At 39.9% G+C, this 26,089-nt stretch overlaps 1 protein-coding gene across 3 annotated transcripts in view; it reads right to left on the bottom strand.

Annotated features, from left to right (window-relative positions):
* RALGAPA2 (Ral GTPase activating protein catalytic subunit alpha 2) overlaps positions 1-26,089 on the bottom strand; it is a 379,248-nt gene that overhangs the window by 87,479 nt on the left and 265,680 nt on the right. For all 3 annotated transcript variants that reach the window (XM_066386989.1, XM_066386988.1, XM_066386990.1), the window contains one exon: positions 3,387-3,514. In XM_066386989.1, coding sequence (XP_066243086.1) covers positions 3,387-3,514 — 128 coding nt within the window. The remainder of the gene's footprint in view (positions 1-3,386; positions 3,515-26,089) is intronic.

Below are 26,089 nucleotides of genomic sequence, written 5' to 3'. Positions count from 1 at the left end.
GCTGTAGCCCCCCGGTCAGGGCACATATGAGAAAGCAATCAGTGAACAACTAAAGTGCTGCAACAAAGAACTGATTTTCTAGTCTCTTTCCCTTCCTGTCTGTCTGTTCCTATCTGTCCCGTTCTCTGTCTCTCTCTATCTCTGTCACACACGCACACACAAAAATAGAGAAATAAAAGTTTTATGCAGTGTTTCCATGGTTCTGGTAAGAACCTTGTATGAATTACAAAATTCAAACTGTTATTTTGGTGATTCTATATGAGTTAAGTGTTTCTACATTTGCATATTAAACTGGCATTGAACAATACAAAGGTAAATGATAAAATTAATGCTGATAATTAAAAAAAAAGTTTTTTTACTTAAAATGACATTAAACAACATATAAAAAAAATACCAGGACAAGTAGCGAGAAAAGCCAGAGAAGAATGGAAGCAGCTTTATATTTTAGCATCTTTAAAGTTACTCGTCCCTGTATTTTGAACAAGGGGTCACATAGTTCCATTCTACATTGGGACCCACAGGTTATGTAGCTGGATATGGTTTCAGGTATGTCCAAACTATTACTGATCTTCTCAGCTCTTAGGGAACTTCTGGGGTCTTCTAGGGTCTTGGGGTGCTGGCCCCTACACTCGTCCCTCCTGTGGCCCTGACTCAGGCAGCCTTAGTGCTGTACTCAGATTAGAATTCGCAAGGAAGGCCATGAGGTGAAAGGGTTAGGGAAGCTTGGCTTCCTCAGGTAGCACCCAGAACACCGTCTCTGTAGGGAGCTTGCTCTTACATCTGTTCCGAGGCCCCTGATGGACTTGACAGTGCACAGAATCCCAGAAAACACCAAGTTTACCTACTCGAGAACACTCTGAGTCCTTGCACTTGCTAAGTGTTCTCGACCCAGAAGGCTACCCTGCTCTCTGGGGACAGCTTCTATCTGATTCCTCCAATCCCAGCATATATACTCTCTCCAAAAGACTTCCCCCATGGTTTCACCCCATCCCCACTTAGTTGTTTTTACAGAACTTCCTTAGCTTGTCTTCTCTCTGAAGCATAGGCAAGAAACTCACCTGCCTTGGTCCCCCCACTCTCAGCCCCTGGCACTGGGCTTGGTACTTTGGGAGTCCACATTAACTGTTCGGTAAATGAATATATATAAGGAGACACTCATGATTAGGATGTGTTAGGTTACTCAGTGTTTTTCAAAATTCAAATCTAAGCACCAAATTCCAGACATCAGCTGTAACACAAACTAGTTCAGACCTTTGCCAAAGCCATGTGAGGATTAGGATGCTTTAACAGAAGATTAAGGGAGCAAATTAGTTATTAATAGGATTGGCAAATATGTGCAAGCATTTAAATTAAAAAAAATTTTAATTAGTAATTTTTTAAAGAACAAAAAAGCCCTCCTTGCCCCTCCCTTTACTTCTTGTTATATCTTTGGTTTCTGGCCTGCATATCAGCCCTTCTATAGACAGAAATGAAAGAATAGAATAGTTAAGTGATTGCAAAGTTTTCCCCACTGACTACATCTATATAAAAAAATTACATATATTATTTCTTGTTTTAAATAATACATTTGAATAATACCAAACAAATCTTCTCAATGTATAAGACAAAAGAAAAATATTTTAAAATTTTATAATAATCACCATATCAGGGTTTGTTATTTTCTCTTTCCTAATCTCTATACTAAATTGTCCTCTGAGATGCTAACCTGGCTATTTTATGAGTTATTTCAGAGTATAACATTTGTTAACCCACATTAACATCAACAGTTCTAAATGGCATCCATATTAGTCCAATATAATTGCTTGAAAAGTTTTAAAAGTAACGTAATGCCCTTTGAACTTTTAAAAGAATTGTTTTTCCTAAACCTGACTGTTCTGATGTCATATTAATTCTTATTTGAGAAAGCAGTGTCTAACAAAATAACAAAGCATGTATTTTATAATGAGAAGTTAGATAGGTGAAGAAAGTGACGTGACAAAAATCACAATGGACTTGTACAAAATGGAATTTTTGTTTGCAAATGATTTTTTTTTCTCACCTTGCTCCAATATACTTGACTGACGAGCGTCCCTCTCACCCTAGTTGACATGCAAAATGACAAGCCAATTGCTGAACAGATCTTTCTCATTTCTGCCAAGAACCTCTTTCAACAGCATGTGAAATAAAAGCGCCATGCTGAAGGCTGAATCAACACCAGCCATAAGATTAAGTCTAGAGTGCTGTAGCAATCTCTGCACAGAATGCCTTCTCCAAAACCGACACCACCAGCTTGGACAAAGCGACCGGGAGCACGCGGAAGGGAATAATGCTGCCCTGGCCCCTGGGGAGGTACCAGATGGGACCTAATAGCTCTTTTCTACTACTAATTTCTATGATAATTCCAAGTTGCCACATGGCATATGTATTTTTTTTTAATCTAAAGACAGAATATCAGTCAATGAAGTGACCAGGATTTTAATAAAAGGTATTTTTTATAAACTATATATTCACACGTGATAGTACTCACCCACCCCTCACCCGCAACCTGTAGTGACACATCACGTTTGGTAAAGTTGGGAGAAGTAGTGAAGATGAGGTCAAATGCAATCTGTTTACACTCATTATTAATACCAATTAGAAACAAAGAGGTTTTAAAGTTTGTCAAGAGGTTGGATGCTTTTTGCAGCAATTTTATGAAGTCACCTTAATGTCTTTTTCTTATAATCACAGATCACATCTGGATTTTGAAATCATAGCATGCCAACTAAAATTTCTTTTGTTTTTAGAGAAGATTAAGAATTAGAGAAGGCGATATTAAGGATCTGAAAAGAATTACAGAAGAATTCCTAGCCACTCACTGGGGAGTTCAAACGCAGCTTGGTTTCGGACGGCTCCCTGGTCCTCCCAGCCAGGTGCAGTCTTTCCTGCCTCCGACCCCTCCAACACCATTGGTCCTTCTCTGGTGGCACTTGCCACATTATTTGGTTTACTAGAGACATTTCATGTGCTGTTGGTTTCCAGTAGGCACTCTAAGTGACCTCACAACAGAATGCAACTAACAGAGATGAGGGTAGGAGGAGATTGAGCTTGGGGAAAAATACCCCAAAAGATACAAGCATCTCTTGATAGTCACAGCTTCCTAGTGCAGACTTATGTGACAATATCATGAAAATAAACTCTAAGTTTGATGCAACACAGAATTATTATCGTTAATATACAAATGCTATGAAAATCACACTATGTCATTTTCAACACAGACTGAAAACAATTTTTTCTTCTTCCCTCTTCAACCCAGTTAATAATACTTACCTCTCATGAAAAACTGCCAGGATTCTGGATTCTGGGATGGCTGTATATTTAAAGTGAACAGTTGTGTAGTAAGTTGTATATTTACAGCAAAAAGATACAAACTCTGGTAGAGTGGGATGAGGCACTTCACGGCCCGGCTGGCGTTGATGCACGTGGCACATATAAGGCTTGGCAGTAGCTTCCCACTCACTATGGCTCCATCAAACAGAGGCCCAAAAAACGGTACCTGTTGATACAAAACAGAAAAACACTTAATTTTCAAACCCCAGTCAAAGTCAAACCAAAGACACGAGAACAACTGACTGATGTCTCAGATTTGCTAGGACCCAAATGGCTGTCACTCACAGGACTGAGGGGAACCTTAGTGGGACATAGGTCGAGGGCTTTCAAATCAAGCAAAAAGGACTGCTCCACAATGCTCCTCTACTACGAACTCTTCAGAAAAATTTCTAATGACATATTGTTCCAGGTTAGTCTTTTTTTCCCCACATTGTCGTTTACAGAAATGGCATTATTGTAAATGCCTCCATGGTGAAGATTATGTACAATACACCAGCCTGACACTGCACACCTCCAGCCTTGCATCCTTCTGAAGCCAGTTTTGAAACTGGCAGTATTTCTGCATAGATCCTGATGTATAATAATTCTTAACAGAGATGACGACTATCCCTGCTCACAACTATAAGCTGCTACTTACAGTCTTCATTCTTCTTAAAGCTTCATTCCCTCTACTTCTAAGAAGATACTGACTGCATTCTACTCATTTCCTCTGCCTTTTAACAGAGGCTCAGCTTTCCTTCACTGGACCCACTTCTACCATGTGAACAACCCACGGGTTTTGGCACCTACCCCTTTGGATTTCTTCCTTCTCTCTCTCACTTCTTTTTTCCATCACCCTTTCATTGATTCCACTCACTAATATGGAGACTGTCAGCTCCGAGAGTTCAAGGATCAGGTCTGCCTTGTAACTCTTGTGTTTATTCACTCTCACACTTGCTTATTCATTTATTCAAAAAAAAAAACCACAACATTTATTACGTGACAGACGCTGTCCTGTTCACTGGGGACACAACAGTGAATAAAAGAATTCCTGATTTCATTGGGCTTGGAATTTATTGGAGGTTTCAGAGACTACACAGCACAAATACATAAGCTATACAATGTAGAGGTGCTAAGGTTAAAAGCAAAGCAGCAGAGCAACAGGGCTCATTCTGAGGGGCAGTTCTCCAATTTGAGCTACATGGCCAGGGAGAGTTTTAAGGGGAAGACCATGTCTCAGTGAAGACTTGACAGAGGTGAGGGAATGAACCCCATGCTAGGCAGTCATCTGACAAAAGAGCATTCCTGGCATAGGAACAGCAAATACAACGGCCCTGTGGTGAGAGTAAAACTAGAATGTTTAAGCAACAGCAGGGAAGCCACAGAGGCTGAAAGCAAGTAAGCAAGAAAAAGAACAGAAGGTGAAAAAGTTGGACAGGTAGCAAGAGGGGCCTTGTAGGGAACTTGAAGGATTCTGGATTTTTGCTCTGTGTTAAGATGAAAGTGAGGTATGTGGGAGATATGCTCTAACCCAGGGGTCTCAAACTCAACTCAGCATGTGGGCCGCAGAGCAAGATCACAGCCATTCGGCGGGCCGCACTAGGTCTACAAAAGGCAACTGTTACGCAACACTTTTCAGTGTCACAAAACGACCAGAAACTGTAGTTCGCATCACAACTGCTGTTAACTAAGCTAATATCTAGCTAGGATGCTAGAGAAATGAAAAATACAAGTATGCCCCTAGGCTTACTTAATTTTATCCAAAATATTTTGAACTTCGTGGATTAGTCTGCGGGCCACACAAAATTGTTCGGCAGGTCGCATGCGGCCCGCGGGCCGCGAGTTTGAGACCCCTGCTCTAACCTATATTTTAAAGGTATTGTATTGGGAAAGTTATGGATACCAGTTAGGAGACTACTAAATAGTTCAGGCAAGAGATGGTGATGGCTTGGATTAGAAAGGTAGCAGAAGTGGGGAGTGTGGTGGTTTCTGGAGATAGTCTGAAGGAAGAGACGACAGGACTTGTCAAAGATTATTAACAAAGTGGGAGAGAAGACAAGGAGTCAAGGATGACACCACAGCAGTGCAGCCTGGCAACTGGAAGCCTGGTGGCCTTAAATGACACACAAAAACAGAAGGACTTAGTTGATAAATTCAGAGCATTTTACCCCAAAGCAGCAGAATATGCATTCTTTTGAAGTGCACATGGAACATTTTCTAGGATAGACCACATGTTCAATCACAAGAAAAAAAACTAAAAAACACATAAAGACATGGAGGCTAAATATCATGTTACTAAACGATGAATGAGTTAACAATTAGATCAAAGAAGAAATCAAAAGATACCATGAAACAAATTAAAATGAAAACACTACAATCCCAAATCTATGGAACACAGCAAAAACAGTCTTAAGAGGGAAATTCATAGCAATACAGGCCTACCTGAGGAAAGAATAATCTCAAATAAACACTCTAACTTTTTCACTTAAAAGAACTTAGAAATGAACAACAAAAAAGCAAAAAGTGAGTAGAAGAAAATAATAACTATTAGAGCAGAAATAAACAGTCTAAAAATACAAAATATCAATGAAACTAAGAGCTGATTCTTTGGGGAAAACTAACAAACAAAAACCAACACCGAGAAACCTTTAACCAGATTTATCAATAGAAAAGAAGAAAGAAGAACCAAATAAGTAAAATCAGAAATGGAAGAGGAGAAGTAACAACTGACACCACAGAAATACAGAGTTGTTAGAAAATATTTTTAACAATTATATGCTAACAAATTGAACAATCTGAATGAAATAGACAAATCCTCAGAAACATACAATCTTCCAAACTGAATAAGGAAGAATCCAAGAATCTGAATAAACAGATTACAACTAATGAAATTGAAGCAGTAATAAAAGACATTTCCAATAAACAAAAGTCTTGGGCCAGATGGCTTCACTGGTGAATTTACCAAACATTCAAAAAAGAAATAACACCTATGCTTCTCAAATTACCCCAAAAAATTTAAGAGAAGGGAAGACTCCCAAGCTCATTTTACAAAGCCAGCATTACCCTTATTCCAAAACCAGATAAAGATACGACAAAACAAACAAACAAACAAACAAACCCCCCCCCCCTCAATATCCCTGATGAATATAGATGCTAAAATCCTCAACAATATAGCAATACATTAAGAATATGACCTACTGGCCCTGGCCAGTTGGCTCAGCGGTAGAGCGTCGGCCTGGCGTGCAGGGGACCCGGGTTCGATTCCCGGCCAGGGTGCATAGGAGAGGCGCCCATTTGCTTCTCCACTCCCACCCCCTCCTTCCTCTCTGTCTCTCTCTTCTCTTCCCGCAGCCGAGGCTCCATTGGAGCAAAGATGGCCCGGGCGCTGGGGATGGCTCCTTGGCCTCTGCCCCAGGCGCTAGAGTGGCTCTGGTCGCAGCAGAGCGATGCCCTGAAGGGGCAGAGCATCGCCCCCTGGTGGGCAGAGCGTCGCCCCTGGTGGGTGTGCCGGGTGGATCCCGGTCGGGCGCATGCGGGAGTCTGTCTGACTGTCTCTCCCCGTTTCCAGCTTTGGAAAAAATACAAAAAAAAAAAAAAAGAATATGACCTACCATGATCAAGTGAGATTTATTCTGGAGATCCAAGGTTGGTACAATATTCATAAATCAATTAACATGATATATCATAAAAACAAAATAAAGGATAAAAATCATATGATCAGGTCAATAGATGCAGAAAAGGCATCTGATAAAATCTAGTAACTAGTCATGATAAAATCTCTCAGCAAAGTGGGAAAAGAGGGAAGATACCTCAATTGTAATAAAAGTCATATATGACAAACTTGCAACATACTCAATGGGAAAAAAGTAGAAGTGTTTTCTTTAATATTGAGAACAAAACAGAGATGTTTGCTTTTACCACTCTTATTCAACATAGTACTGGAAGTCCTAGCCACAGCAATCAAATAAAAAGAAGAAATTAACGGCATCTAAATTGGAAAGGAAGAAGTAAAATTCATTATTTGCAGATGACATGATGCTGTACATAGAGAACTATAAAGATTCAACCAAAAAACTACTAGAACTGATGAATTCAGTCAAGTAGCAGAATACAAAATAAATATCCAGAAATAAGTTGCATTTTTATCCACCAATAATGAACTATCAGAAAGGGAAACTAAGAAAACAATACCATTCACAACTGCTTCAAAAAGAATAAAAATACTTAGGAATAAAATAAAGCAAGGATGTAAAAGACCTGTACTCATAAAATTATAAGACATTGAAGGAAAAAATTAAAGAAGATATAAATAGGTGGAAACATATACCGTGTTCATAGATAGGAAGAATATCACAAAAATGTCCATACTATCCAAAGCAATATGCTGATTCAATACAATTCCTATTAAGATACCATTGGAATATTTCACAGAACTAGAATAAATATTCTAAAATGTATATGGAACCACAAAAGACCCCAAATAGCAACAGTGATCTTGAAAAAAAAGAACAAAGTTGGAGGAATCATGCTACCTGACATCAAACTATACTATAAAGCCATAGTAATAAAAGCAGCATAGTACTGGCATAACAACAGACACATAGATCAATGGAACAGAACAGAGAGTCAAGTAATAAACCAGTTCCTTTAAGGTCAATTAATATTTGAGAAAGGCAAAGACACAATGAGGTAAAAATAATCTATTCAATAAATGGTGTTGGCAATATTGGACAGATACATATAAAAAAATGAACTGGACCACCTTCTTACACCATCCACAAGAATAAACTCAAATTGGATTAAAGACTGAAATGTTAGACTTGAAACCAAAAAAATCTTAAGAGAAAACAAAGGCTGTAAAATATGGGACATTTCTCATAGCAGTGTTTTTATTCTGATATATTTCCTTGGGCAAGGAAAATGAAAAAAAAAATAAACTGGACTACATCAAACAAAAATGTGTTTGCACGGCAAAGAAAACTATCAACAAAACAAAAATACAACCCAGTGAATAGAAGAACATATTTGCCAATGATACATTTGATAAGGGGTTAATGTCTAAAATATGTAAAGAACTCAGACAATTCAACACCAAAATGACAAGAAATCCAAGTAAAAAATGGGCAGAGGAAATGAATAGGTATTTCTCCAAACCCAGATGGCTAACAGACACATGAAATGATACTCAACATCGCTAACCATCAGAGAAAGGCAAATTAAAACCACAATGATATTATCACCTTATATCTGTCAGAAAGGTTATCATTAATAAATCAACAAACAAGTTCTAGTAAAAGTGTGGAGAAAAGGGAACCTTCATGCATTGTTGGTGGGTATGCAGATAGGTGCAATCACTGTGGAAAGTAGTATCATTTAATAAAATAAAATACAAATAATAATGAAACAACTTTATGACCCAGCTTTTCCACATCTGGGAATTTATCCAAAACAACCTGATAGATACACTAATATAGAAAGAATGTATGCACCCCTACATTCATTGTAGCATTATTTACAATAGCCAAGACTTGGAAGCAGCCCAAGTGTCCAATAGTAAATGAATGGATAAAAAAGCTGTATAGCACATTTACATAGTGGAATACTTCTCTGTCATAAGAAAGAAGGAACTCTTACCCTTTCCAAGAGCATGGCAGGACCTGAAGAGCATTATGCTAATTGAAACAAGTCAGTCAGAGTAAGACAATATGATTTCACTCATATGTGGGACCTAATGAACAAAATAAACTAACAAGCAAAACAGAGACAAACTCATAGACACAGAAAGGCTGATAACTATTAGAGGAGGCACTGAGTGGGAGGCAATGCAGGGACTGAGCAAGAAGAGAGAGAAACTCATGGACATGGAAAATAGAGTTGAGGGAGGAATGGATAGGGGGGTAGAGGCAGGTAAAGGAAAGATAAATGGTGATGGATGCAGACTTGACTTGGGGTGTGAATATACAATACAGTGTACAGATGATGTGTTACAGAATTGTGCACCAGAAACTTGTATAATTTTGTTAATAAGTGTCATCCCAATAAATTCAATAAAAAGGGGGAAAATGCTGTTCCTGACAGAATCAAAAGTATTGAATATTAAGAAATAAATTTGACAAAAGTGCTGCAAGATATCTATACTTAAAACTACCAAACATTGCTTAGTAAAAGACCATGTGAATAAATGGGAAGATGTACAATGTTCATGGATTGAAAGTTTCCATACTGTTAAGATGTCAAGTTTTCTGAATTTGGCTATAGATTCTGCATAAACCAAATCAAAATTCTAGTAAGCTGTTTGTATAGATATGAACAAGGTGACTGTAAATTTACGTGAAAATAAAAAGACATAAATTAGCCAAGACAATTATCAGATTTATATTACTTGATTTCAAGATATTCTATACAATGATAATAATTAACTAACCATAATATTGGCACTGGGATAGACAAATATGTCAATAGAATAGAATATAGTGTCTGAGAACACAGCCACATATATGATAATTGATTTGCAATAAAGAAAACACATCAGTTTTACAGCAAGTAAAGTCTAACAAGGATTTTTTTATGGTACAAAAGTGATCAATTATAAAAGAAAAAATAAATTAAACTTAATAAAAATTTTAAAAATTCTATTAATCATGAAGGTGAAAAGGCAAATATTCAAACATATTCTCCAAACTGGACATAACCAAATTTCCATCAATAGGAGAATGAGTAAAAAATTTGTGGTATATTCACCCAATAGATTATTCTGCACTAATGAACAATTCACAATTACATGTAACATCATGGAAATAACCCAAATACAGTGAGTGCTAAGCGAAAGAAACAGACACAAAGAGGTTCATACTATATAATTCAAAACAGGTCAAACTATTGAATGGTGACAGAAATCAGAATAGTGGCCACCTTTTGGGGTATTAGTGATTGAGAGGGGGCATATGGCAGATTTTTGGGGGGCTGGCAATATCACATGTTAAGATCTGTGTAGTAAACGGTTCACTTTAAAAACATTCATCAAGCTGTATACTTACAGTTGGTACCCTTTATTACTGTTACAGTTCAGAAAATATTTTTAGGCCCTGGCCGGTTGGCTCAGTGGTAGAGCGTCGGCCTGGCATGTGGAAGTCCCGGGTTTGATTCCCAGCCAGGGCACACAGGAGAAACGCCCATCTGCTTCTCCACCCCTCCCCCTCTCCTTCCTCTCTGTCTCTCCCCCCCCCCCCCCCACAGCCAAGGCTCCATTGGAGCAAAGATGGCCCGGGTGCTGGGGATGGCTCCATGGCCTCTGCCTCAGGCACTAGACTGGCTCTGGTCTCGACAGAGTGATGCCCCGGATGGGCAGAGCATCGCCCCCTGGTGGGCGTGCCGGGTGGATCCCGGTCGAGCGCATGCGGGAGTCTGTCTTACTGCCTCCCCGTTTCCAGCTTCAGAAGAATACAATATATATATATGAAAATATTTTTATAAAAACAAGAATACAGAAGATTTTAACAACACAAATAACAAATTGATCCTAATGAATACGAATGAAACACCTCACCCAACAATACAGAAGACACATTCTTTTCAATTTGTACAGAACATAATTTAAAAATTGACCATGCTCCAGGCTAAGGAGTCACAAATACAGCCTAATACTAGCCTGATGCCTTTTTTTGTATGGCTTGTAAGCTAAGGATGGTTTTTACCTTTTTAATTGGTTGAAAATAGTATTTTGTGATGTGATAATTACATGAAATTCAAAAGTCCAAAAGTGAAGTTTTACTGGAGCACAGAGCCTCCCTTCAGGCACGCCTTGCACAAGCCTGCTCTCGTGCAGCAAGGCAGGGCTGCATCATTGCCACAGACACTGTAGGGCCCGGGCTTAAGTCACTCATGACCTGGTCCTCTACAGAAACTTTCCTGAGCCCTATTCTGGATCATAAAGAAAATCTGAAAGAATTTCAAGGAGTTGAAATCATACAATCTATACTCTACCCCAGTGGTAGTCAACCTGGTCCCTACCGCCCACTAGTGGGCATTCCAGCTTTCATGGTGGGCGGTAGCGGAGCAACCAAAGTATAAATAAAAAGTCAGATTTAACTACAGTAAGTTTTTTTATAAAACTTTATTCTGCCAAACTTAGCGAAAATCTGATATAAAGTACTTGGTAAGTATTTATTATTATATGCTTTAACTTGCTGTAACTCTGCTTTATAAATTTTATAAAGTAAAGTTACTTCCCTACTTTATAAATCACCATTACTGTGGAACCAGTCGGCAGTTAGAAAATTTTACTACTAACAGAGATACAAAAGTGGGCTGTAGGTATAAAAAGGTTGACTACCCCTGCTCTACCCAAAGAGTTAAGTTAAAAATTCACAACAAAAGGATAACTAGCACAAATATTTGTTTAGAAATTAAGAGACAAACACTCCAGTTAAAAAAATGGGCAGAGGATCTGAGTAGACACTTTTCCAAGGAAGAGCTACAGATAGTCAAAGGTACATGAAAAGATGCTCAACTTCATTAGCTATCAGGGAAATGCAAATCAAACCCACAATGAGATACCACCTCACACTTGTTAGAATGGCTGTTCTCAACAAGACAAGAAATAACAAGTATTGGAAAAAATGTGGAGAAAAAGAAGTCCTCATACACGCTGGTGGCAATGTAAACTGGTGCGGCCACTGTGCAACACTGGGGAGATTCCTCAAAAAGTAAAACCAGAAGTACCACAGGACTCAGGGATTCTGAGTACCTACCTACACACCTGAAAACACTTACATAGTTCTAAGGATATATGTACCCCTATGTTCACTGCAACATTATTCACAAGTAGCCAAAACACGGAAACAACCTAAGTGTCCTTTGGTGGATGACTGGATAAAGCTGTGGGACAGAATACTACTCAGCCATAAAAAAGATGTAAAAGAACAAGAATCGTATGATTTCACTCACGTAGGATATAAAACAAAAAGCAACAAATACAACAAAGTAATTGTTACAGACACAGAATGGGGGTTACCAGAGGGGAAAGAGGGCAGGGGAGGACAGAAAGGATAAAGGGGTCAAATATGTGTATGGTGAGACAGCGAGACCAGGCTTCAGGTGGTGAGCACACACCAGAGCACCTAGAAGCACATCACAAAGTTGTACACCTGAAATTTCTAGAATGTTATTAACCAATGTTACCCCAATACATTTAATTTTTAAAAAAAAAAACAGCATGGTCTAGCATAAAAACAGATGCACAGATCAATGGAACAGAACAGAGAGCCCAGAAACAGTAAATCCTTGCTTGTATGGTCAATTAATCTAGGACAAAGGAGAAAAAGAAATTAAGAAACATACTTCTAAATAACTCAAGGGCTAACAAAACATTGAAATGGAAATTTAATAATATGTTAAGCTAAATAATAATGAAAATAGTAGAGATTATAATTTATATGCTGAAGTATACTTATTGGAAAGGTATGGGAGAAAGAAATAGTAGAAAGAAATAAAGATTGCATCTGAATGAGACAATATATTCAGTAAGTATTAAAAGAAAACAAAATATATAAATAAATAAAATGAACTCAAAGAAAGTAGGAAGGAAGAAATAATAAAGACAAAAGGAGGCAGTAATGAAGTAGAAACAAACACAATAGAGAGAATAAGAAAAATCGAAAGTTGGTTCTTTGAAAAAAGTCTAATACAACTGATTGACAGCTCTTTGACAAGACAAATCAAGAAAAAAAAGCACAAATATCATTAAAAATAAGAGACACAACTTTAGATGCTTAGAAAATATATATAGCTTTATGCCTACACATTTGAAAGTTTAGATGAAACAGCCAAATGCCCAGTAAAATACAACTTAGCAAATATAGACACAATTGACATTATAACTATAATCTTTAAAGTAATAAACCACAGTGAAAAACAGCTATTTTTAATGAAAAAGAAGCCATATCCAATAGCTTTAATGGCACACTGTACAAAACCTTCAGAAACAAATTATCTTTTAGAGAAAGTTTCAATTTAAAGGAAAAGAGAAAACAAACCCACTAATTTTATTAATAACAATATTAGGAGCCGATCTTACTCTTGAACATGCATGCAAAAATCCCAGCAAAATATTATCAAACCAACTCAATAATGTACAAGTTAGGTAGATCCTAGGAACGCCTTTGTGGGTTTTTATTAAAGATCAATCTGTATGCTTAACCACATTCATAGATTAAATGAAAAATGTCAGCTGATCACCTCAGCAGATGTTTTAATATTTTTTTTAAAATTCAAATCCATTTATGAAAAAAATTCTTAGCATTCTTGGAATAGAAGGGAACTTCCCTAATCTGTTAAATGTCCTAAGGAACCCTATACCCTTAAGTTTATGGAACCACTAAACTTAAGGGTAACACATTGAAAGCTTTCTGCGTGAGACTGTGAAGGAGAATAATGCTCCCTAGATCACATCTACCAATATTTGCATTGGAGAGCCTTGCCAATACAGCAACACAAGAACTAGGAATAGAATACTGTGAATTAGAAAGGAAGAAAGAGAGTTTCCCGGAGGGAGCAGTCAGGGAGATGCAGCCTGGGAGGATGGAAGGGTTTGGCTCACTACCTCTGAACACGGGCAAGCTGGGGCTCCTTTGCTCAGTACATGAAGGACGGCTTCGAAGCTCAGGGAAGCAGAGCTCCATGGGAGCTGCCGAGGACAATGCCTGGTGTTCTGCAATCCTGTGTCTGAGTGTATAACCCTGAGCTTCTTCTTTCTCTCTATGGGGTTTACGGAAGCTCTGTAAAGAGTACAGAGTATCCTTATATAATCCTCACCCAGTTTCCTCTATTGTAAACATCTCACATTACCACGGTACATTTACACAACTAAGAAAACAACAGGAAAAGAAAGATGGTGACAGAGTAGGTGGACATTCCAACTGTCACGTCCCAGGACCAAATTGGATTACAACTTAATTTAAGAACAATCATCTGAAAACCCAACTATGGACTAAACTAAGAGGAGTCTATAACCAAGGATCACTGAAGAAGCCACACCGACTCTGGTAGGAAGGGTGGGGACACAGAAAGGGCTGCCCTGCTCCTAGGAACGAGTGGGGACTGAGGGTCCAGAGGGACTCTCACAGTGGAGTGGGTTGCCCTGAGACATGGGCATCCTCAGCCCCAGGCCCGGAGCACCAGCTTAGAGCTCCACAGCCTAGAAGAGATGCCTAGACAGCATTTAGCTGTGAAAAGAGCCAGGTTTCTGTCCACAAGAAAGAGACACACCTCTCGGATGCAGATTTGATTTTAAAGGGCCCACGCAGAAAACCTTGCTCACAGCCACTTACCCAGGGCTCTGCCAGGGGACAGCTGAGAGGACTGGAGTTGCGGGAGAAGAGTGTAAAGCTGGAGGCCCACCGAGAGACACTGTGGGGGACAGACACCAGAACCCCTGTGCTAAATCATTCTCCAGTACTGCAGTAGCCATCTTTCTTGGGTAAAGCAATCCCCTCTGAGTGGCATCAGCCTGGGGAAAAGTAGCTGCTTTGCCCTTTTGGGACTCTCTCCTACCCCAGTCATGGCAACAGGTTGTTCTGAGAGGCCAGGAAGCGGGGGGCATGTCAGTGACTCAGGTTTCTGGTGTTGAGACTGGAGCTCCCCACAAACCCTCCCAAGTCTATTACTGGTGCTTCCACCTCACGGGACACTCAGTTGAAACTGTGGGTGGGTAGACCGCACCTCTGGGTCTCAGAGGCCACACCCACCTGACTCCTGAGGCCTCACCCTACTGAGGTCTGTGAAAAAAGTCTGGACAGACTGACATCTGGGGCCAAGGGGCAGAGCCACACCCACCACTCTTCTTAATCGCTGATTTGCCACAGGCTGTAGACTCAAGCAGAGGTTTCTTCAGCAGCTGTGCCCAACAAGCAGCCAGAAGACAGGCTTCAGGAGGTGAGACTCAGGGAAACTTGGCCGTTTGAGCAGACTTTCCCCAGGACCAGAGTGGGTAAATAAGATTGATGAACCTTTAACCAGACTCACCAAGAAAAAAAGAGAGAGGACTCAACTAAATAAAATTAGAAATAAAAGTGGAGAAATAACAACTGACACCACAGAAACACAAAGGATGGTAAGAAAATACTATGAAGAACTAACTGTATGTCAAAAAATTAGACAACCTAGGTGAAATGGAGAAATTCCTTGAAACATGCAATCTTTCAAAAATCAATCTGGAAGAGTCAGAAAACCTAAACAGACTGATTACAGCAAAGAAATAGAAACAGTTATCAAAAAACTCCCAGAAAACAAATGTCCTGGACCAGATGGCTTCACAGGCGAATTTTACCAAATATTCAAAGAAGAACTAACTCCTATGCTTCTCAAGCTATTTCAAAAATTCAAGAGGAGGGAAGACTTCCAAGCTCCTTATGAGGCAAGCATAATCCTCTTTCCAAAACCAGATAAGGACACTACAAAAAAAGAAAACTATAGGCAATATCCCTGATGAACTTAGATGCTAAAATTCTCAACAAAGTATTAGCAAACTGGATCCAGCAATACATGAAAAAAATCATGATCAAGTGAGATTATTATTGGGGAGGCAAGGCTGGTATAATATTCGCAAATCAATCCATGTGATTCATCACATAAACAAAAGGAAGGATAAAAATCACATGATAATATCAATAGATGAGAAAAAGCATTTCATAAAATCCAGCACCCACTTATGATCAAAACTCTCAGCAAAGTGGGAATACAGGGAACATACCTCAACATGATAAAGGCCATCTATGACAAACCCACAGCCAACATCGTTCTGGAAGTCCTGGCCACAGCAATCAGACAAGAAGAAGAAATAAAAGGCATCCAAATTGGAAAAGAACAAGTAAAACTATCATTATTTGCTGATAATATGATACTGTACACAGAAAACCCTACAGTGTCAGTAAAAAAACTACTAGACCTGATAAATGAATTCGGCAAGGTGGGAGGATATAAAATTAATATTCAGAAATCAGTGACATTTTTATATATCAACAATAAACTTTCTGAAAGAAAAATTAAGAAAACAATCCCTTTCATAATTGCAACAGCAAAAAAATAAAGTACCTACGAGTAAATTTAACCAAGGAAGTAAAGGTCTTGTACTCGGAAAATTATAAAACGCTGATAAAAGAAATAAAGAAAGATACAAACAAGTGGAAGCAAATACTGTTTTCATGAATAGGAAGAATAAGTATCATTAAAATGTCTATATTACCCAAAGCTATCTATAAATTTAATGCAATTCCTATTACAATACCAATGGTATACTTCAAAGATATAGAACAAATATTCCACAAATTTATATGGAACCAAAAGAGAACACGAATAACCTCAGCAATCTTGAAAATGAAAAATAAAGTGGGAGGTATCACACTTCCTGATATCAAGTTACAAAGCCATTGTAGTCAAAACAGCTTGGTACTGGCATAAGAACAGGCATACAGATTAATGGAACAGAACAGAGAACCCAGAAATAAACACATGCCTTTATGGTGAATTGATATTTGACAAAGTAGGTAAGAACATACAATGGAGTAAAGACAGTTTCTTTAATAAATGGTGTTAAGAAAATTAGCCAGGTACATGCAAAAATTGAAACTAGACCTCCATCTTACACCATTCACAAAAATAAACTCAAAATGGATAAAAGACTTAAATGTAAGTCGTGAAACCATACACATCTTGGAAGAAAACATGGGCAGTAAACTCTCCAATATCTCTTGTAGCAATATATTTTATTTTTGCTGATTTATCTCCATGGCAAGTGAAATCAAGGACAGGATGAACAAATGAGACTATATCAAACTAAAAAGCTTTTGCACAGCAAAAGACACCATGAAAAAAATAAAAAGACAACCTACACAATGGGAGAACATATTCACCAATATGTCTGATAAGGGGTTAATAACCAAAATCTACGAAGAACTTCTAAAACTCAACACCAGGAAAGTAAACAATCCAATTAAAAAATGGGAAAAAGAACTGAATAGACACTTCTCCAAAGAGGACATACAAATGGCCAATAGGCATATGAAAAAATGTTCAATGTCACCAATCATCAGAGAAATGCAAATTAAAACCACAATGAGATACAACCTCACACTTGTCAGAATGGCACTCATTAACAAAACAACACACAATAAGTGCTGGTGAGGGTGTGGAGAAAAGGGAACCCTTCTGCACTGGTGGAATGCAGACTTGTGCAGCCACTGTGGAGAACTGTATGGGGTTTTCTCAAAAAATTAAAAATGGAACTTTCTTTTGGCCCAGCTATCCCACTTTTAGGAATATATCCTAAGAATACTAAATCACTGATTCAAAAGAAGAAATGCACTCCCATGTTCATTGCAGCATTGTTTACAATAGCCAAGATCTGGAAACAGCCCAAGTGTCCATCAGTGTACGAGTGGATTAAAAAGTTTTGGTACATATACACAATGGAATACTACGTGGCCGTGAAAAAGAAGGAAATCTTATGTTTTGTGATGGCATGGATTGACTTGGACATTATTATGCTAAGTGAAATAAGACAGGCAAAGAAAGAAAAATATCATATGACCTCACACATATATGAAATGTAATGAACAAAGTGAACTGAGGAACGGAATAGAGGCAGAGGCAGGGTCACAGGGACTAAAGGGACAGCAGTCAGAGGGAAGGGGGGTGAGGGGATGGGGTCAGAGAAGGTAAAGGATTAGTGACACTATATAATGTCACTAATTAGCAGGAGGTGGAGTTAGCAGGAGGGGGCAAAGGGGATATAAAAAGGGACACAGGGGTGGGGGGTGAGGGAGTGACATTCAGTGGGACACCTGAATCCATGTAAACACAATAAATTAAAAATTAACAAAAATTTTAAAAAAAGAAAGAAAGAAAGAAAACTTATTATTTCAGATGATATGATAATGGCATGATTATATTCACAGAATCTCTAAAACAGCGATTCTCAACCTGTAGGTCGCGACCCTGGTGGAGGTTGAATGACCAAAACACAGGGGTCGCCTAAAGCCATCGGAAATACATATTTTATTTAACCGCTGCTCTAAAAGAATCTACAGAAAATGTTCAGAATAAGTCAGTTTATCAAGGTCAATGGATACAGATAAACTAAAAAAAAATCCTATTGCAAGAGCAACAAATGTTTAGACAATGAAGAGACACTGCTAAAAACAGCATAAAAATATGAAGTTCACACAAACAGATCTAAAAAGGAAAGCATTAAGTTTTAAAACGTTATTGAGAGACATTAAAGTAGTCTAAAAAGTAAAGTCTTCTAAATAAAAAGAATATCTCTTCATAGACTAGAAGACTAAACATTGTTGTCCTTTCTCTTCCCAGATTGATTTACAGATTCAGCGCAAGGTATCTTGAGCTGATTCTGAAATCTATATGGAATCAAAGAGATCAAGAAAAGTTAAGACAGTCTGACCAGTGGCGGTTCAATAGCTAAAGTGTTGACCTGGGATGCTGAGGTCCCAGGTTCAAAACCCTTATGTCGCTGGCTTGAGTGTGGGCTCATAAGGCTTTAGCACAGGCTCACCAGCTTGAACGCAGTCACCAGCTTGAACTTGGGATCACGGAAATGATCCTAGGGTCGCTAGCTTAAGCCCAAAGTTGCTGGCTTGAGCAAGGGGTCACCCCCCCCCCCCAGTCAAGGACCTTATGAGAAGTAATCAATGAACAATTAAAGCAATTGCAACTACTAATTGATGCTTCTCATCTTCCTCCCTTCCTGTCTGTCTCTGTTCCTATCTCCCCGCCTCTGCTAAAAAACAAAACATAAAGGGAAAGCTAAGACATTCTTGAAGAAGAATAGAGAATAGGGAACGGACTGTCCCAGCTATAAAGTCAGCGTGACAGAGGCACACCAGACCAGAGGAGCACAGGCAGAGCCTCCTGCATGAATGATGACAGATGAACACTCATTTCTGGTGCTAACTTTGATATACCACCTTGTGAGGTGAGAATATTGACCTATAGATATGGTATATCCTTGGAACCAGGGACCAATCCATAACCAGAAAACTCAGGTCTGGGAAAGGGGGGGAGGGGTAAAACCTTGTGCTTCCCACTTTATTCCTCCTGACCCACATGTATTTTTTTCTTTTGTTCTTATAGTTCAGATCTCTGATTTTAGTTTTTGTTTGTTTTCATAATATTTTTTATTTATTCATTTTAGAGAGGAGAGAGGGGGAGAGAGAAAGAAAAGGGAGGAGGAGCAGGAAGCATCAACTCCCATACGTGCCTTGACTAGGCAAGCCCAGGGTTTCGAACTAGCGACCTCAGCATTTCCAGATTGATACTTTATCCACTGTGCCACCACAGGTCAGGCTTTTTCATTTTTCTTTTTTTTTTTTAAGTGAGAGAAGGGAGATAGAAAGACAGATTCTCACATGTGCCTCGACTGTGATCTACTGGCAACCCCCATCTGGGGCCAACACTTGAATCAATTCAGCTACTGGCTGCGGGAGGAGAAGAGAGAAGGGGGAGAGGGATGGAGTAGAAGCAGATGGTCACTTCTACGTACCCTGACCGGGAATTGAACCTGGGATGTCCGTATGCTGGACTGACACTCTACTCACTGAGCCAACCAGCCAGGGCCTGATTTTAGCTTTTAGACTTAAGGAAGCAGCGTTCCTGCCTGAAGAAGACACAATGGTTCCCTTAATTTAAAGTGGAAATTGCCGCTGGCTATAAGATCTCCAGACGACTAGACAACAAGGCCTTAGCACAGTGCCTGGCACGAAGCTGCTTCAATAGATGTATGCTGCCTGCATGAGCAAGTGCAGGCCTCCAGCTCCAGGCTCAGATCGCTAGGCAGGAACCGGATCTCCTGCCCCTCTGCACATTTCTAGAACAAAATATCCTGAGACTGTCTGTGTGTTACTTCATGGAGATGACTGAAAGGTCAGAGACAGAGTAACAGGTGTAGCCTGGGGTCGTGAGCAGGCTTCCATGGCCACATCTCTTCTTCTATTGGGTGGGTTTGAGAAAAGGGATCCACAGTTAAAACACAGAGATGCAGAGGCCCTGGCTGGTTGGCTCAGCGGTAGAGCGTCGGCCTGGTGTGCGGGGGACTCGGGTTCAATTCCTGGCCAGGGCAAGGAGAAGCGCCTATTTGCTTCTCCACCCCCCCCCCTTCCTCTCTGTCTCTCTCTTCCCCTCCCGCAGCCAAGGCTCCATTGGAGCAAAGATGGCCCGGGCGTTGGGGATGGCTCCTTGGCTTCTGCCCCAGGCGCTAGAGTGGCTCTGGTTGCGACAGAGCGACGCCCCGGAGGGGCAGAGCATCGCCCGCTGGTGGGCAGAGCATCGCCCCTGGTGGGTGTGCTGGGTGGATCCCGGTCGGGCGCATGCGGGAGTCTGTCTGACTGTCTCTCCCCGTTTCCAGCTTCAGAAAAATACAAAACAAAACAAAACAAAACAAACACACAGAGATGCAGAAACCACAGAGATCGGGGAAAGCTATTATGGGATCAGCACCCTCAACAGAGAGGAAGCAGTCAGATCTGGGGAAACTCAGATGAGAACAAAGGATGAGACTTAGTTCTACCAGGGATGACAACTGACTGTGTCCTCTTTATGACAGTCCTTGGGGCATGGACATCTTACTTCCAATGAGAAAAATCAAGGAACTAGTCTTCATTGCCTAAAATCACTCACTGTTGCCTGACCTGTGGTGGCGCAGTGCATAAAGCATTGACCTGGAAATGCTGAGGTCGCCGGTTCGAAACCCTGGGTTTGCCTGGTCAAGGCACATATGGGAGTTGATGCTTCCAGCTCCTCCCCCCTTCTCTCTCTCTGTCTCTCTCTCTCTCTCTCTCTCTCTCTCTCTCTCTCTCTCTCTCTCTTTGTCTCTCCCTCTCCTCTCTAAAATGAATAAATAAAAAATTAAAAAATAAAATAAAATAAAATCACTCACTGTTGCCTAGTCCTTGTAACAATTACAGCAAATAAGAAAGAATAACCCTTTCGTTCTATCTTTAGAAGTACCACACTTAAAAAAAGTTATTTAAAGTAGATTCCTTAAAAACGTAAGTGCCTTTCCTCCTATAACTCACACTAAAGTCAGTCTGGAGGTGAAGTTGGGAAGAAAGTATTCATGACGAAAACAAAGCAGCAAGAACAAACAACAGCCTAGTGAATTTCAGATAAATCACAGAAAATACAGCAGTCGGGATAAATTCTTTAGTTCTGAGGGCAAATTCTTAGAAGAGATATGTACTCTATAGTTTAGAAAAGCAGACACCAAAAAGACGAAAGAAAATATGGGTGTGATTCTATGAATAACGTTGTTTCAGGAGAGACAGTGTAAGAGTTGTGGGGCTGTGAGAACAGGAGCATGACCACAAAAGTGTGAAACAATATGAGTGGGCATCATCACAGAAATGGGAGGAGTAAGATTAACATCCATTGAGAATAATCTCACATTCTGTCCACTGAAATAGTATCTCAATCCTTAAAATAGTAAGGAGGGCTTATAACCATGTGATGGGTTAAGATGAAGTCTAGAGCCATAAAGTAACTCTCCTAAGGTCAGACGCCCTAGTCAGGAATGAGGCCGGGATCTGAACACTAAGGGCCTTGTTTCCTTTGCACGGGTTCTGTGCGCCCAACACCCTGGCCTCCCTTGTGTGGCTTCAGTTTAGGGTGTGCAGATGTTCGTGGGAATATGGAAAGGTGCTCCTGCATGTGCCGAAAGGTCAGGAGAACATGCCCTGTCTCCTGAGCCAGAAGGCCCTTCACGCTGAGGTAGCTCAGAGGCCAAGGCTGAGAACTGTCTTGCTTTCCAACATGAAGCAGGATCCACCATTTGCTGCTCAGCATACATGTACATCCTGGCTCTGGCTGGCCGCAGGAGGGAGGAGAAGACAATGGAGAATAAGATGCATATATCAAAGACCAACTAAAAAGTGCAGGGGTATGTGTGAAACAATGTCAACTCTTAAGGAAGATTAGTTGAGAAGAAATTCTCAATAGCCAAATTGTTATGAAAGCTAAAACAGGAGGGAGGAGTTAACAACAGGCTATAGATTTTTTTTCATCTGCGCTGAAGCTCATTTTATAAATAAATGTTCTTTATTATTCTCTGGCAACTACTTCTGAGTGACTCAGATAATCTTTCAAAAACTACAAGAGGAATAACATAAATCCCTTGTATCCAGGGAATTCCTCTAATTAGGAGTGGCAACAAATTAGAGAAAAAATTTGATTTTGATGTAACATCTGCAAATGACAGCTGCCTTTTCACCAAGTTCTCAATGCCATTCCTTTACTAAAAATAACAACAACAATAAATTACCAAAACAGAACATATTGCAGCAATCCATTTAATAATGTATTTTAGCAAATTCTGGTTATCTTCAATTATCTTTCTTTTTTTTTAAAATTAAGTGAGAGGTGGGGAGGCAGACAGAGAGACTCCCACATGCACCCCGACCAGGATCTACCCAGCAGGCCCCCTACCAGGAGATGCTCTGCCCATCTGGGGCTGCTGCTCTGTTGCTCAGCAACTGAGCCGTCTTATCACCTGAGGCAAGGCCATGCAGCCATCCTCAGTGCCCAGGGCCAACTTGCTCGAACCATTAGAGCCATGACTGTGAAAGAAGAAATGAGAGAGAGAGAGAGAGAGAGAGAGAGAGAGAGAGAGAGAGAGAGAAGGGGGAAGGGGAGAAGTGGAGAAGCAGATAGTCACTTCTCCTATGTGTCTTGACTGGGAATTGAACCTGGGACTTCCGCACTCCACGTGGAAGATCTACTGCTGAGCCAACAATTATCTTTTCAAAATAAACGATTCTTAACATATTCAAAAGTTAACAACTCACTTTCTGCAACAATTTCCCAGAACAGTTTAAAATGTATGACTTAATCTCAAAGAGGTTATTTTGATTGGGGTTGACATAAATATTTAAGAAAGCTGCACATTTGAAATAAAAAGAAAGAAATTTACATAACCATGTTGTAGTCAAATACACTCGCTATACAATGAAGCCACAGTGGTAAAAGAGTTTTCTTTCAAACACAGGTGCCAGTTCTGGCTCCTCTTGGTCTCACATGACAAATGGTCCTGTGACTTGAGGTGCATTAGCCAGCCTTAAGCAGCATTTCTGGGCACTTGCTCTAGGGGAAGGCCCTGGACTAGCTGTCATCCTGAACAGGGACACAAACACCTTGGTCACAACAGTTCCTGAGTCTGCAAGGGATCCAGACACTACCTCAAAAGCAGCCCGGGGAATTGGGACAACCTGGGAAAAGATGGGCATCTAGGAACAAGAAGCTCCTAGGCCCGTTGTCTTGAAGGGACTCTTAGAATCCCTGAAAGGACTATAAAAATAATTGGGCACCCAACCTGAATGTGACAAGAAGCAAAGGTCCAAAGAAATGGAGAGATCTGCCCAGGACAGCCGCCCATCTGTGGCAGCACTGGAACTAGAACGACGGGGCCGCTCTCCCATCTCATCACTCCTCAGAAATGACTCATCACCCTCCAGGTGTCTCCATGCCCAGAGCTACCAGGGCTGAGTAGGTAGCGTTTAGAGGACATTAACATGTTTTTCAATTACAAAACTGACACTCTGGCTGAAATGATAAGGAGAACAGTTCACCAAAGCCTCCTCTTATTTTCGCTGCTCCTGGTCACGGCTGCTCCTGAATGTCTGCCCTTCCATCAGACAGTCACCAGCCAGTCTCTGAAGTGCCTGGAGATACACATGCCCAAAGTGCTAACACTTACTTTCACAAATTCATAAAAGCAAATGTTTTGAACATCGGTATTACTTTCACTTTCTGAAAGAAGGAAAGCAACATGGGTATTGTGTGATACGGGGGCTTCAGGAATCACCTTTCTGCAGAACAAATGGGCATTTCAACACACCTTTGAAATCACTCACATTCTGCGCTATGTGCGGGCCCTCCCTGACTGCTGACTCGGCAATAGAAGTAGGAAAAAAAGAACTCTGACAATAGCACATTTCTTTTCTGTAAAGAAAGACTAAATTGTGTGGATATTTATGGAGATGGACTTACTTTTAAAGTAATTCCACAATGAAATTATGTTGCCAAGCACAGATTTTTATTTCTCTATTCTTTAAAAAGTTCAATAAAAAGCTCAAGAAGTGAGCAGGCCCTCTCATCCGTGAGGGTTTTATGTGCTCACTATGAACACTCCCACTTCGCTAACATACCATTTTGCAAGTGCTCTGTATTAGCGGAGGCGGATGCTGCCAGACACATAATTTGTATCTTTAAGAGAAGTGTATGGAATGAAAAAGTGAAATATGTTAAATTTCAAAGGACTTGGAAGCAATGCTGACTGTGAGCTTGTATTACAAATAGCCCTACATTATTACATACGCTATTAATGAGGCTGATGAATGAGAGTACAATTTGAATATGCATGACTCTGTCCAATGAGCAGGACTTTTGTGTACTGATGAGGTTTTTTTTTTTCCTTCAAAAAAGGATTAAAATTTCTCTGAGGAAAGTATAGCTTCCCAGAGACCAGTAAAATAAATGTACTTAAATCAAAGAGTCACACCATATGCAGATGAAATATACAAGTGCTGAAAGAATGACTTTGACTCTACCTAGAATTTTTGAAACTTGTATATAACCCGTCCTCCCAAAAAAGAATATTCCTCAACTTCAATCAGCAGCATCATTAAAATTTCTAAGCAAATATAATGATTTCTGGTGGAGATTCATAAAAGCAGGCATGGCTAAATAAACCTTTTGAGCACAAAGCCTTCACTTTTCATAGTAAGGAGCACTAGTTAAAAAAGACGAGGGTATGGGTAAATTATTGCACCAAATGGCTGAGAATTAATCTCTGCTGACTAGCTGTAATCTAACGAGGCGTCTGTGTCCCAGGGAGCCCGCAGCATGTCCCTGGCGGTATGTGCAGTGTATCGAGTCTGCGTGGCACCCTTTGTCCTCGCTCACAGGCGGCCTTTCCCCTCATTGTCCATAATATCCTCATGCATCTGGGACGCGTGGAATGCATTCACACTAACAGACTGACCATTGTTTTCTCCCAGAAGCTTTGTTGAGCAAAGACTGCAGCACGGTTACTGATAATTATATTGCTTAATTAATCGAGACAAAAAAAATTTGCAAATCATTGCCCGGTTGCCAAGCAGGGAGATAAAAAATGACAACAATACAAGCTGAAGCAATATAACAAAAGTAACAGCTATCTGATCAGAAATTCTTATATAATGAAGCTATTAATGCTAAATCGGTTAATGTTAACATTGCTCCAGGTGTCTCTACTTAGATGCAAACAAAAAGGCTAACATTATGGATATAAAAGGCCAAATGTTGCCATGGATTCTGTAACCTGATAGAGAGGACAGTCTTTTCATTTGATTAGGGAATGCAATTTAAATACCAGGGACTGCAGCCAAACAAACAGACTTTCCCTCCACAAGCCTCTTGCATTCACCCCGGGGTCAGTGGTTGGTGAACAAAAGGTCAGCCACACTTGCCCTGGAAATGTCTGGATTAATTTTATTACATTGTAATGGTCTGCACTTTAAATGCAGGGATAACACTAAATTTCCAGTCGGCCGTTATTCTGCCTTCCCTTTGGGCTCTTTGAATGGAAAGATTCATAATGCTATTTTCTCAACTCAACTTGTCAGAATTTATGAGCAAATTTATAAAACTTAGAAACCTTTTTAAATTAAATTTCAAAAAGTATGTTTATATTCGTTTTCATACATTATAAGTGTAGTATCTT

This window comes from Saccopteryx leptura, chromosome 5 (assembly GCF_036850995.1).
Source record: "Saccopteryx leptura isolate mSacLep1 chromosome 5, mSacLep1_pri_phased_curated, whole genome shotgun sequence".
NCBI classification, from domain to species: domain Eukaryota; kingdom Metazoa; phylum Chordata; class Mammalia; order Chiroptera; family Emballonuridae; genus Saccopteryx; species Saccopteryx leptura.
This window is presented reverse-complemented; position numbering and strand designations above follow the sequence as displayed.